Raw genomic sequence first — 11,859 nt, 5'->3', positions numbered from 1 at the left:
TTCCACATCCCGTCAGGCAGTCGACAACTGCCTTTCTTTGCGTCCCGCTTGCAGAGCCTCAACACCAGCTGGAGGTGGCAGACCGTTCTCGCACAGGCCTCTCCTGGGCAGGTGCACACGTCTTTCCAGAGCCCCTGGAACACCAGAGTTTTTCAAAGCGCCCTTGGGACCTCTCTTTCCTAGGTTTTCCTTCAGAATGTTTTGGTCAGCTCTTGTCTGTCCCAGTCGGTGACACTGCAGCTGCCTGGGGTGGTGCCAAACAATCGCCACAAACTGTTCTCACGTGGCTGCCCCAGGGGCCAGACAGGTGAGTGGTGACAGTCCCCTGGGGGCCCCCACCCATTCTGCACCCCCGACTGGCTGCAGGTGCTCAGCGCAGTTGCAGCTCCAAGGCTGCTGCGTGACGTTTCCCGTCATATTTTCTAATAGCCGTTAATATTAGTGCATAAGACACAGAAATTTAAGTTTTTATGACTGGCCCTTTATTCAATACTTGTTCAATTCAAAAGTTTTCAGATGAATTTCTTAGGTTTTTCAGGGAGACAATCTCATATTTGAAAATGACCTTCTTGCCCAACACAAAATTCATAATCATTTTCTTTTCATATTGTATTGTCCAGGATTTCCAGATTAACACTGAACACAGGTTCCCGGCTCCCTTCCCACTTTCCTGCCTCAGTGGCTTCTCAGATAACTGGCTTTGTACCTTGTCTCACAATGTTACTATGAACTGTCCATGGGCGTCTGTCTTTAAGTGGAAAATTACTGTTGTTTAAGGTCTGCCCAACTTCATACACCCTTTATCCAACAGATATTTATCCACCAACCATGTGCGAGGAGCAGTAGTAAACGATTAGAAAAGACTTAGAAACACCCACATAACCCTGCCCAGGAGCCCTACAGTCCAGGCGGGAAACGGCCGTAAACAGGGCTAAATCACACTTGTGTTAAGCATGACAAACAGGAGCAACGTGGCCCTTCCAACAGAAGACTGAACCTGGACCGAAGGGTCGGTCAGAACGTGGAGGAAACCACCTGCGGTGAGTAGCGGGGCGGGAGGGGGAGGTCAGATGGGGCAGGGTCGGGGAAGGCAGGTGTGAGTCCTGTGCGGGGCATCACGGACGGGGTGGGGCCGACAGGAGCAGATCCACTGGGAAGGCCCCGGGGCCCCAGGGCCACACACAATACACCAGACCACAGCGGTCTTTGTTCTGAGAGCAACGGGAGACAGCAGATGGTGCATTCGATCTGGACTTAAAAAGGTCCCTCTGGCCGCCATGTGGAGAATGTGGGCCAGCTGCGTGAGCTGGGAGGTAACTGGGCTCCCGGGACTCCTGGCGGACGGGGTACACCGCCCGCAGAACTAAAGGGCTGGGCGTCTGCGTGTGCAGACACACGGAGGGGGCGTCAGGATGGTCTAGGTCTCCAGCTGAAGCACTGGGCAGGCAGACGGGACACAGAGCAGAGGGACAGAGGAGAGGGGCAGACGGTCCTGAGCTTAGCAGCACTGTCTGTACGGGAAACCACAGGTGCCAACGGTATTAAGCAGAATGCAAAACAATAAACAGACCCAAAACCTGCGCTCCTCCACACTTACAGTCTGGGGTCAGAAGACAGCGAAGAGCCTAGAGGCCAGCAACGCAGAAGGAAACCCAGAGGGCCAGGTGCTGGGGGCCGGGAGGGGCGGCCGCACACAGACCCGCCCTGGCCCGCGCCTCCGTTTGTTCAGACCAGGCCCACTTCCACTTCTCTTGGCGCTAGTTACAAAGTGAGTGCATTTAAAAGACTGTTTTCTACTCGTGAGTATCTTCCAGGAAATAATCCCGTTTTCAAAGCCCAGAGTCTGAGGCCGGCTGAGGACAGGCCAATGAAGACAGAAACTAAAGACTCATGCCAGTGATCGGACGTTCCTTTACCAGTGACCTGCTTCTCCTGAACATGAAAGAATTCACAAACAGCAAACATAAATTCTATCATCTCATCTGCTTTAAATTCTCTGGTTTCACACTAAAAACTCACTTCAAGAGACAAAGGGGATACAAGTCACAAGCGAGCTCACGTGGAAGTCTGACTGAGTAAATCCCTGCGCCGTCGTGTAATGTCAGCTGAGCAGAGAGGACCTTCGGCCGCGTACCAGCACCTGCCGCAGCATCCGGCACAGCCCCAGGTGGGCACACACGCTGGTCTGCAAAGGAGGCCTGGCCTCCTGACAGGAGCGTCTGTGTGCGGAATTCCCACAGGATGGACAAATCGTGGCAAATACAGCTACAAGGCTGCTTCTGTTTTAACCTGAAACTTGAAACAACACCTCAGACTTCCTACTTTCAGGCACAGGATGAGCAATACAGTAACTGAGTTCAAACTCGCCTACCTTAATTTTCCCTCCACGTAGAGAAGTTAAAGTTCCCTTTCCCGGACCAGTCAGTTACTGAGCACTGGCGATGCACGTCCTGGGCCTCCAGCGTCCGGCCTGACGGGGATGCTCAGCCGCCCCGCGGGTGTGTGAGGTCGCCTGTGATGGCCCGTCTGCCGTAAAGGCAGAGTCTACGTGGGAGGAGTTTCAGTGACCACAGAATAGTCCCTTTCCACTCCTCCTTCCCTTTCAAAGAGAATGGAGCCGGCCACTGGGGGTTGTCCAGCCCCACCATCCACAGAGGGTGGGCCTCGTGCTGCCACTGGCTTTGTGTGGGTTTTGAACCTATTTGCCTAAGTGAGGCATTCCAGCAATAAAACACACTGAAGAGGGGACACGCATGGCTGCAAAGCCCCGAAACTGAGGATGTTGGCAGAAATCACTGCTATCCTAACATTTCAGAGTATTTCTCCTCTTTTAGAAATTACACCAGAAGCCCTTCAGCAACCCTCATTTTAAAAAAATCTCCAACAAACTCAATGCCACGGGCAGAGCGAGGTCTATGAAGTACATGTCCTTGCCATGCTGCTAACACACCGGCCTCACGTGTTCCATGAGCCTGCGTCCCTGCACGTCAGCGTCCTCCTGTGACGACAGGAAGCAGCTTCAGCGTGAAGTTTCACTGCTGAGGAGAGCACAAGAGCCTGCGCCGCGAGGTCAGAGCCCCTGACACGTCAGCCATGGTGCACAGTGTGAGGCAGCCAACGCGCCCGGGCAGCCCCAGCGTGCCTGTCCCACGTCTGCTCGTGGCCTGGCGTCCTCACTGCTCGGGAGTCGTTGGTGTCACCCGGCCTGCCCGCACAGCTGGGATGCTGTGAAGGAGCCTCCCTCCCAGAGGCTTCAGCTGTTTAAGTACAGAAAGCATGCTTTTCATAATCTAAGAAGAAAAATATATTCCCCAATGGAAACTGTGAAACAGTGGCCCAGCGCCGAGGTCTGGCAGCACAAGTGGGGAAGCCTGGGAGGCGGTCACAGATGCCCAGAGCCGCGAGCGGAGACCCCTCGGGCGGGTGCCAGCCCGGGGAGCCCACCCTGCGTGCAACGTCCAGACTTGGTTTCCCGTCTGCGGACCCCAATCCACCTCCCAGCCTCTGGGACACAGTGCGGGCTGAGAAAACACTGAAAATTGCACAAGAGCCTAACTGCTGCCATTGAAGATCTGCCTGAGTGACATTCCAGGAAAGGGTCGCTGTGTACTGAGCACTGTCCCATGAGTAAGTTATAACAAGCAACTGAAAATACACTTAAGACACTTCATTTTATGCAAGAAATTTCAGATAAGCACACTATGGTTTATGAGCCATGACAACTCTTAATATCTTATATTACTCAGTTATACATTTTTCCTTATAAGCACTTCAAGTGACTTCTTGATAATACATGTTTGTATTTTTGGAAGTGTAAATATTTTGAATACATTCTTTCATCATTCATAATGGGCAGAAATATACTAATATTTACTAAACTTTCAGCCTTTCTTTTTAAAAAGAAACACCACAAAATAGGTCACTGAGAACTTTTTCCTGCAAAGACAAAAATTATTATTTGTCATAAGAATTTAATAAGTTTTAGAAGAAAAAATATATATATTTCCTTGATCTATTTTCCTCTGAATTGAAACCAGCATGTAGAGACTATAAAAAATAGAGTCTATTTACACAGCGTAAGTACCTCAGCGATACACACAACAAGGCCACCATAGAGCACCTCCTAGTGGATGCAACCCACACACACTGCACGTCACACGGCAGCTAACTGCCACCCTGCTGCAAGCCGTGACACCTGGCGGGAATACTGGAGTAAATCAAGCATACAAAATTCAAGGATAATATTGGCTAAATACGCCTAAAATGTCAACATGTTTTATAAAACCATAAGGTACACGTGACTGAACACACGAAATTATAAAAACAGCATTGGTGCGTCCGAGGGAGGCGTGTCCGGGCACAGAGGCGGGGCAGCGGGACGGCTCCCCGGGCAGCGCCTACGGCACCGCGTGTGGCCGCATCCCATCTTCCGTGAGGTCGTACCTGGGAGTTGGGAAGAAGGCAGACACGGTCATGGGGGCACCCCTGCACGAACACCCCGGGCTCCCTGCCTACGATCGGGACACTCACCACTGGGTCCAGCCTTTGGTGAGCTCTTCAGATGCCAGGCTGACCAGCACCTGGGGGAGAAGACATTTGCTGGAGTGGGTTCTAGGCCTTTCACCATTTCTTCCATCTTCTCGGTCTTACTCGGGGCAACATGGCACCACCCTCGTCTTGAGTCTCGTTTTTCAATTTTTCTTCCCTGAGGAGCTGCCTGTGAACCCCACACTGGTCACACCCACGGGGGCCCCTGTGCTCGGCAGTCTTGCACTTAAGTTATTATGACGCCTCTTGGGGACACTGGCTCCCGTGCCGCTGACGGCAGCGCAGCAGACATGGGCTGTCCGCCCGTGTGATGCTGGTCCGAGAAAGGCACTTTGGGTACGTGCTTAACTTCTACGAAACGTAGGAACTGATCAAGGATTGTGTCAGACTTACTTTGCCAAGAAGCCCTTTGTCTTTGGACAGGAAGCCACCGCTGTTCTTCACTGCGACGTCCAGAGTCCTCCTCTGCACCTCCGGCAACGAGACGCTGAAGTCGAAGCTGAAGCGGGAGAGAGGACCACTCCTAAGCTCCTCTGTGACCTGCGCTGTTTTGTAGCAACTAAAAGCCATCTGTCTGAGACCGTCCTCATGTCACGCTTTGCCTTTATTGTAAACCTGAGTCCCCCAACTGGATGTCTGCGCCTGGCATTTCAGGAAGACATGAAGGTTTCTCCATTGCTTTCCTAATGTGAGAGGAGACTCCAGCACCTAAATGTGGGCAAGGCCCGACCGCCTGTGACCCCATGTCCCGTCTGGACACAACTCCCAGCTCTTCTGGGGTTCAGTGTGGGACTGGACCACAGACTCGAGGAGACGGACTCCAGGACCCGGATGGGCGGAAGACCGGCATCATGGGCATGGCCTCAGTGGAGGGCGGGCTACAGACACTTCCAGCGGCTGGAGCCAGCTGCTGAGGAGTAAATGCCTCTAGGAGCCAAGTCCACAAGGCAGCCATGGGGCTGCAGGCACAGGGCCTCTGGAAAAGCAGAGGACAAGGCCAGAGGCCTCGCAGAGACACACGGCTGTGACTGCTTTCCTACAAGCAAGCTGCCCACAGCAGGACCGGGTGTCTGCTGGTCAGTTTCTGACCTTGCTTTAGGTAAGGTCACTGTGAGCAACCACGATACCTTCCGGGTGGACATAAGCTGGGTTGGCGGCTCAAGCACCATCGACTTCACTGTCCCCCAATCACTGGCGATGCGCCCACCCTAAGCCCTGCAATAGCCATGCCAAGATGCGCAGGGCTCAGCTCGTGGAGTGCAGCCTGAGGGTTCACGTGTGAAGCCCAGAGCCTACTTGCTTATCTACACTGTCAAGTTCATGACAGCTCAGCAGGGCTGTGCGGTTACATCCTGGGGCCTTCCTGCAAGGGTCACCCCACCCCCCGCAGATGGACACACCTCTGGTCAAACACGGGGTTCAGCGTTTTCTTGGACACGTGTGTTTTCCTCCTTCCCGACCTCCTCTTGTCTGGTAACAGATACAGGCGGACGTAGGGGTCAGAGCCGTCCTCGGAGAAGGCGATGAGATTTCTGAGGATATAAACCAGAGAGCAGTTGGGTGTGAGACCACGGAGGACCGCGGCGTGCCCACAAGAACAGACCGGCTAAGGTCGCACTCTCCGTGCTGAGGGCACCAGAAGCAGCTCTGTCTTGGCCCCTCGCCAGCTCCTCACAGCTGCTTTGGCCTCTGCCCACTTCCTGGGCCCAGAGTTCGCGGAAACTACTGCCTGGCCTCCGCACACAGCCTCACTGCACTCACGGCCAAACGAAGCCACCCCTCTCCCAACACTGTCCGTGGACCCCCAGTGTACTCGGTCCTCCTTGGCTCCTGCACAGGCCGCTGACCCCACTGTCTGCTGTGTCCACCTAATCCCTTCACGGAAGAGGGACAGCTCCTTCCCGCAGCCCACACCACTCTTGTCTGAGGACAACTGGGCCAAATACCACCCAGTGTGTAATCACAGTTGACCCCTGAACTCCACTGAGGCTGAGGGTGCCACCCATCTGAACACACGGTCCTGTCTCCAAGGATCCAGCCAGCCACAAATCATAGAGTGCTGTACCGTTTCCTACTGGAAAAACCCCGTGCGGTGGAGCCACGCAGATCTAACCGGGTCGTTCAAGGGTCAACTGCATGTGTGGCCACTTCAGATGGTTCACTTATTGATGGACCTGAAGATCCAGCCAGGGACAGCCCTCCGGTCAGTGCTCTGCTCCTGGACTTCACACAGCCACGACTCGGGAGCAGGAAGGGGCTCCGTGAGCAAACACGCACTGAACCGGGCTCTGGGGCTGTGAGGTCATAGTTGTAAATCTCACTAATTTTATTTTCCTGTGTTTCCAACACCTTTTTATAAGATCCAAATACTTGTTTCACAGCTACTAGTGAAACAGACAAGTCACATAACAGAAAATAACCCGCCAGCTCCAACCAGCACCGTCAATCAAGCACAACAGAAGCAACAACAGCGTCCGGCTGCACGCCTGCCCATCAGCCCCGCGCACGCTAAGCCCTCCTGACGGCGGGGAAGAGTGGTGCGCCCCTTCCTGCAGGACCACGGCTTCTGCTGCCACGACCCGGACTCGCCCAGACCCTGGGCGGACACAAATCCACTCCTGGAAGTCCAATCCCCCAAAGACACTTCAGTAAAAGAAAAACTGCTCACTTTCCTGCCCTAAACACTCAACCACAGGGAGTGTCACGCAGACCACAGAACAGCAGTTCCAGGGAGTGTCACAACGAAACCAAGATGGTTCTGACTAGAAGACATCATGCAACAAGTGCAGTGAAACTGGGGCTACAGCCTCCCTGCCACTGGGCTGGGACCCGCGCTCTCACCTGCAGGAGTGCACGACCACCACCAGCTTGTTCCTCTGGGAGCTGTGCCGGACCGTCAGCTGGACCTGCCCCAGGGGTGACTGTCCCAGGGTCGTCCCGCTGGGGAGACAAAGCAGAACAACACAGGGGGCATGTCACTGCCACAGCCACACGTGAGACTATGCACTCACGAGGGGCGAAGTGCCCACGGACGCGACCTGTGGACCCGGGCACAGACAGGCCCTGGGCTCAGCCTTCATGTGAGAGGTGGACGTAACTCCGTCACTAAGCTGACGGCTCAACCTAAAAATGAGACACTGCATCTCCTAACCACAAACCCCGTGCTGCGGAATTCCTGGGCCTGGGCCTTCCTCAGAGCCCGTGAAAGTCACTCGCTGTTTCTCAGGGATGGGCCAACAGGGTCACTATGCCCTCATCTCTGTGTCAAGGCCCAGCCCTGGCCCAGGCTCTGAGACAGACGGGTGGCTCTGAGCACGGGCCCCAGGAGCAGCCGCGTGCCTCTGACCCCACATCTTAGCCCACACTCCTTGGTGCAGCAAAGAGGAGAACTACTTAAGAGGGCAACTTCCTCCTCCAGTGGACAGAGAAGCTCAGGACAAGTGCAGGCTTCCAGGCCCTTATCCAAGGAAACCCCAACACACCTCCAACTCAAGGCGTGAGGGACAAAGCCCCACAAACCTCCAAACACAGCACCAGCTTGGAGGTGGTAAGGAGGTTGGACAAGCAGACAGAGCAGGACCTGTTCTGACGCAACAAAGTCCTGCCAAGTCCTGCCCATTTAGGATCCAATGGATCAGCTCTAGACTGCCTTCCTGGTCTGGGCAGGACGCACAGGAGCCCCAGGGCCTCTCCCACTCGTGGCCACATCACCCCACTGGGCCTAATCTTCAAGTGAGCCGAACACCAGCCCTGGAAACGGCAGGTTTACATGGAAGCCAGAGGCCTCACAAGGCAGGGCAACACCTGGAGGCAGCTGAGCCTAGCTGGCACCCCACCACAGCCCGGGGCCCTGCACCGACTCAGCCGGGGTGGGGAGCCATGTTACTTCTCCAGCTGCCGCAGCCTCTGGCGCAGCTCCTGCGTGGCGATGGGCAGCGAGATGTCTGAGGCGATGCTCGGGGTGGGCTCCTTGACGGAGGCGTGGCTAGGGGAGCAGGCGGCGCCGGCCTGCAGGCTGGAGGAGCTTCTGCCCAGGTCCCCTGGCTCCAGGGGACCGGCCTCTGCAGGCTGGGCTCTCTCGTCCACACCAGGCTTGTCACTGCCCCCAGTGACCGGTGTAGACGGGGCGGTGCCGCTGTCACCGGTGCCTGGGGATGCGGGTGTCTGAGATCTGACTGAAACCTTTCTGCCCTCCTTGGAGACAGAGGGTCGCTTTACTTGAGCTGAGTGCTGGTGGTCTGGAGGTCTTCCTTGCTTTTCAAGGTGGAGCACCTAGAGGTGAAAAGAGACCAAAAAATAAAGCCAGTGACACTGGTAATAGCCTCACACATGAACAGCTTAGAGATACTCATTTGCAAGTGTTTCTTTAAAGCTTCGCACAAAGCACAAAGAACAATCCGGTCTATCCATTCAGCTCTTCTACCGTGTGGAGGAAGCCTAGGACAAGGCCCGTGGGAGGGAGGGACACAGCACCGCACGCGCAGACTCACTCCCGTGCGTCCCATTCACTTCCTCCACCTCACTTCCTCCACCGGCAGCGGGTACGCATGGCAGGGGCGGCGTCACCATGGACAGGTCGCGTCACGCCCTGGCCGGGAGACAAACCCCACCCCACGTGGGCCTCCACCCTACCGTCTCCACCAGGGTCCAGCAGGGGCAGCCACACCCTCCCCTGCGTGGGCAGTGGGTCACTGACTCTGCCTGCTTTTCACATGTGCTCTGAATTGAGCACACGGCCTGAGCAGATCTACGTCTGTGACTCTGCATCTGGGGTCACCTTGGCAGCCTGAAGTCTGTTTCTGCTTCCATGAAGTAAAGCTGCAGCCAGCGTCTCCAGTTCTGTTATTACCAGAAGCCGGACGTCCAGGGGGAGGGCTCCAGCTGGACAACCGGAGGGGCTGTGGTCCCTGCGGGAGGCCGTCCCCACACCCAGGGGTGACCAGGCACAGGAGACCGTTTCCACTGCGCCCTCCACAGACCAAGTTTGTTTGACTTGAAAGTTGGTTCTTCATTTTAATAATTAGGGGGTTCTAACATTTTCCCATATGTTTGCCAGTTTTATTTTCAGCAATTCCTTTGGTACTTACAAACAAATCATTGTCTATTTTGGGCAAAATTTATTTTTCCTATGACCTCACCTCTGCCGTCCTGCAGGGCTTTATTAAATTTTCTCTTCTTAATGAACTTTGAAAACTGAACATTAACAGAAAACTTTGTTGATCAAGATAGCAAATACTTTCAGGGCCAAAGGATTTAGAGTCCCCTGTCCCGTGTCCCACACTCTGATTCCCACTCTCCCAGGTACCCCACCCTGCACGCCGATCTCCGTCCTCCCGGCCCCACCCTGCACCCCACATCCTGACCCCTGTCCTCCAGAGTCCCACACCCTGCACCCCACACCCTGAACCCCATCCTCCTGGCCCTTCCCTGTGCCCCACATCCTGACCCCCATCCTCCTGGGTCCCCCACCCTGCACACCGAGCCCCATCCTTCTGGCCCTGCCCTGCACCCCATACCCTGACCCCCATCCTCCTGGGCCCCCCACCCTGCGCCCTCACCCCAACCCTCGTCCTCCCAGCCCGTTCCCAACTGCCTGAGCGGCCCGCCGCACACCGCAGTACCCTGAGGGCAAGCTTCATCTTCAGCGAGCTGTTGGGGCCTGAGTTGCTGAGCTGGAACCGCTGGTTCATAGTCATGTCCTCGCTGCTGAGCAGCTGGCTGAGGGGGACCCTCAGGTTCCCCAGAGAACACTGGTGTTGCTCGTCTCTGACCTGCGGGACACCACAGCACACTCAGCTCTGAGGACAGAGACAGAAAGCCACACGGTCCAAATCCCAGTCTTTGAAAACACTTCAGCCACCTCCTTTTACGTGTGAGTAGTGCAGCAGGAAACCTCTTCAGGAGACACAAAGCTCTGTGACAGGTGTTACAACGTACCCGGGTCACATGCACCTGTGTCTCCTCATCGCAGTCATCCCGAGTGTGAGAAAGAAAACCATGCTCTGTGACTCTGCGCTAAGAGGCAGCGGTCTGCACAGATCTGAGGGTCCATAGGAAACGCCTCAAATCCTATGAAAATGGTGAAAGCACACACTCCTAGTGATGTACCCAGCTTCTACTGGTGACCCTGGTTCATGGAGAAAACACGTTTCTTTCTTTTAAGCCTTCCCTATTCAAAATCTACAATATCTGCTTTGAATGCCTGGTCATTTCTGTCTCCTGAATTACAATCCTCAGCTTTATCCCTGCAACAGGAATTACTCCTGTTAGGCTGTTGTGATACAAAATAACTAACCCCAAAGAGTAAGAACTCTGGTGGTTTCACGGGCTATACAAAACCAGTCAAGGAAGTTAACTGCATGTGAAAACCTAAGTGTGATGCTTACTTTTAAAACTATGACACGGGGAGAAGGCACAGCTCAGGTAGACTGCATGCCTCGCATTCACACGGCTCTTGGTTCAATCCCCAGTACTTCCATTAAAATAAACAAACAAATAAACCTAATTACCCCCCCAAAATACAAAGAAAAATTTTTAAAAAACTATAATCACAAAAGCATTTTTAAATAAAATTATCATTATAGAATTTCAAAAGTCATATTTTTAAATTCAAGACTCAGTTACTATAGATTGTTTTAAAGGTAGTGCAATTCATAAAGGAAAAAGTTAGCTAGACAAGCATAAAAGTAAAAAAAAGTAGCTGGACATACACATTTCGTATAAAACAGTGTGAAAATATAAAACAACAGACAGACAGTAACAGAGCAGGCTGGGCACACCCGACCGACTGTGGCTGGCGCTCTGTCAGGAAGCTGAGCGACCCCCACGACAGGACACCCCTCAACCCCCAGACTTCAGGGGCTGAGGAACAAGTTGGAGTCATACAAGCTAAACAAAACCAAGGCCCTCAAACTCCTCAGAGACTGAGTGTTGGGAAGCAGGCCGTGCCAAAAGGAGCGCGGGGGCCAGAACCCGGCCACAGGGACGCCCCCCGGGAGCTGCGTGACCCACTGAGAACAGTGCTCTCCTTAGAGCTGAGACATGTGGGAGGAGCAGGCGCACATCCGAGTTTAAAAGATGCCAAGGACTTGTGCTTCTGACCATCACGGAGCACAGCAACCACATGTACCGTCCCACCTCAGCTTCAAAGCCGGACAGGTAAGCGAGGCAATGGGCTTCAGGCTGGACAGCACCGACCCTGGACACAGGGGTGCAGAGAGGGTGGACACAGGGGAGGAGCCTGACAACAGGGCTGGTCGCTGGGCAGCGTTCCGGCCACAAGGCTGGCGTGAGGACCCCAGACGAAGCCAG

The 11,859-nt window shown here is 54.4% G+C and overlaps 1 protein-coding gene across 2 annotated transcripts in view; it reads right to left on the bottom strand.

Moving 5' to 3' along the window:
• Nucleotides 1-459: 459 nt before the first annotated feature.
• ESYT2 (extended synaptotagmin 2) overlaps nucleotides 460-11,859 on the bottom strand; it is a 72,157-nt gene continuing 60,757 nt past the window's right edge. For both annotated transcript variants that reach the window (XM_072964056.1, XM_072964057.1), the window contains 7 exons: nucleotides 10,170-10,319; nucleotides 8,435-8,820; nucleotides 7,390-7,488; nucleotides 5,949-6,080; nucleotides 4,942-5,047; nucleotides 4,531-4,580; nucleotides 460-4,443 (listed from right to left, as the gene is read on the bottom strand). In XM_072964056.1, coding sequence (XP_072820157.1) covers nucleotides 4,398-4,443; nucleotides 4,531-4,580; nucleotides 4,942-5,047; nucleotides 5,949-6,080; nucleotides 7,390-7,488; nucleotides 8,435-8,820; nucleotides 10,170-10,319 — 969 coding nt within the window. In that variant the 3' untranslated portion in view covers nucleotides 460-4,397. The remainder of the gene's footprint in view (nucleotides 4,444-4,530; nucleotides 4,581-4,941; nucleotides 5,048-5,948; nucleotides 6,081-7,389; nucleotides 7,489-8,434; nucleotides 8,821-10,169; nucleotides 10,320-11,859) is intronic.

This window comes from Vicugna pacos, chromosome 7 (genome assembly GCF_048564905.1).
Source record: "Vicugna pacos chromosome 7, VicPac4, whole genome shotgun sequence".
Lineage (NCBI taxonomy): Eukaryota > Metazoa > Chordata > Mammalia > Artiodactyla > Camelidae > Vicugna > Vicugna pacos.
This window is presented reverse-complemented; position numbering and strand designations above follow the sequence as displayed.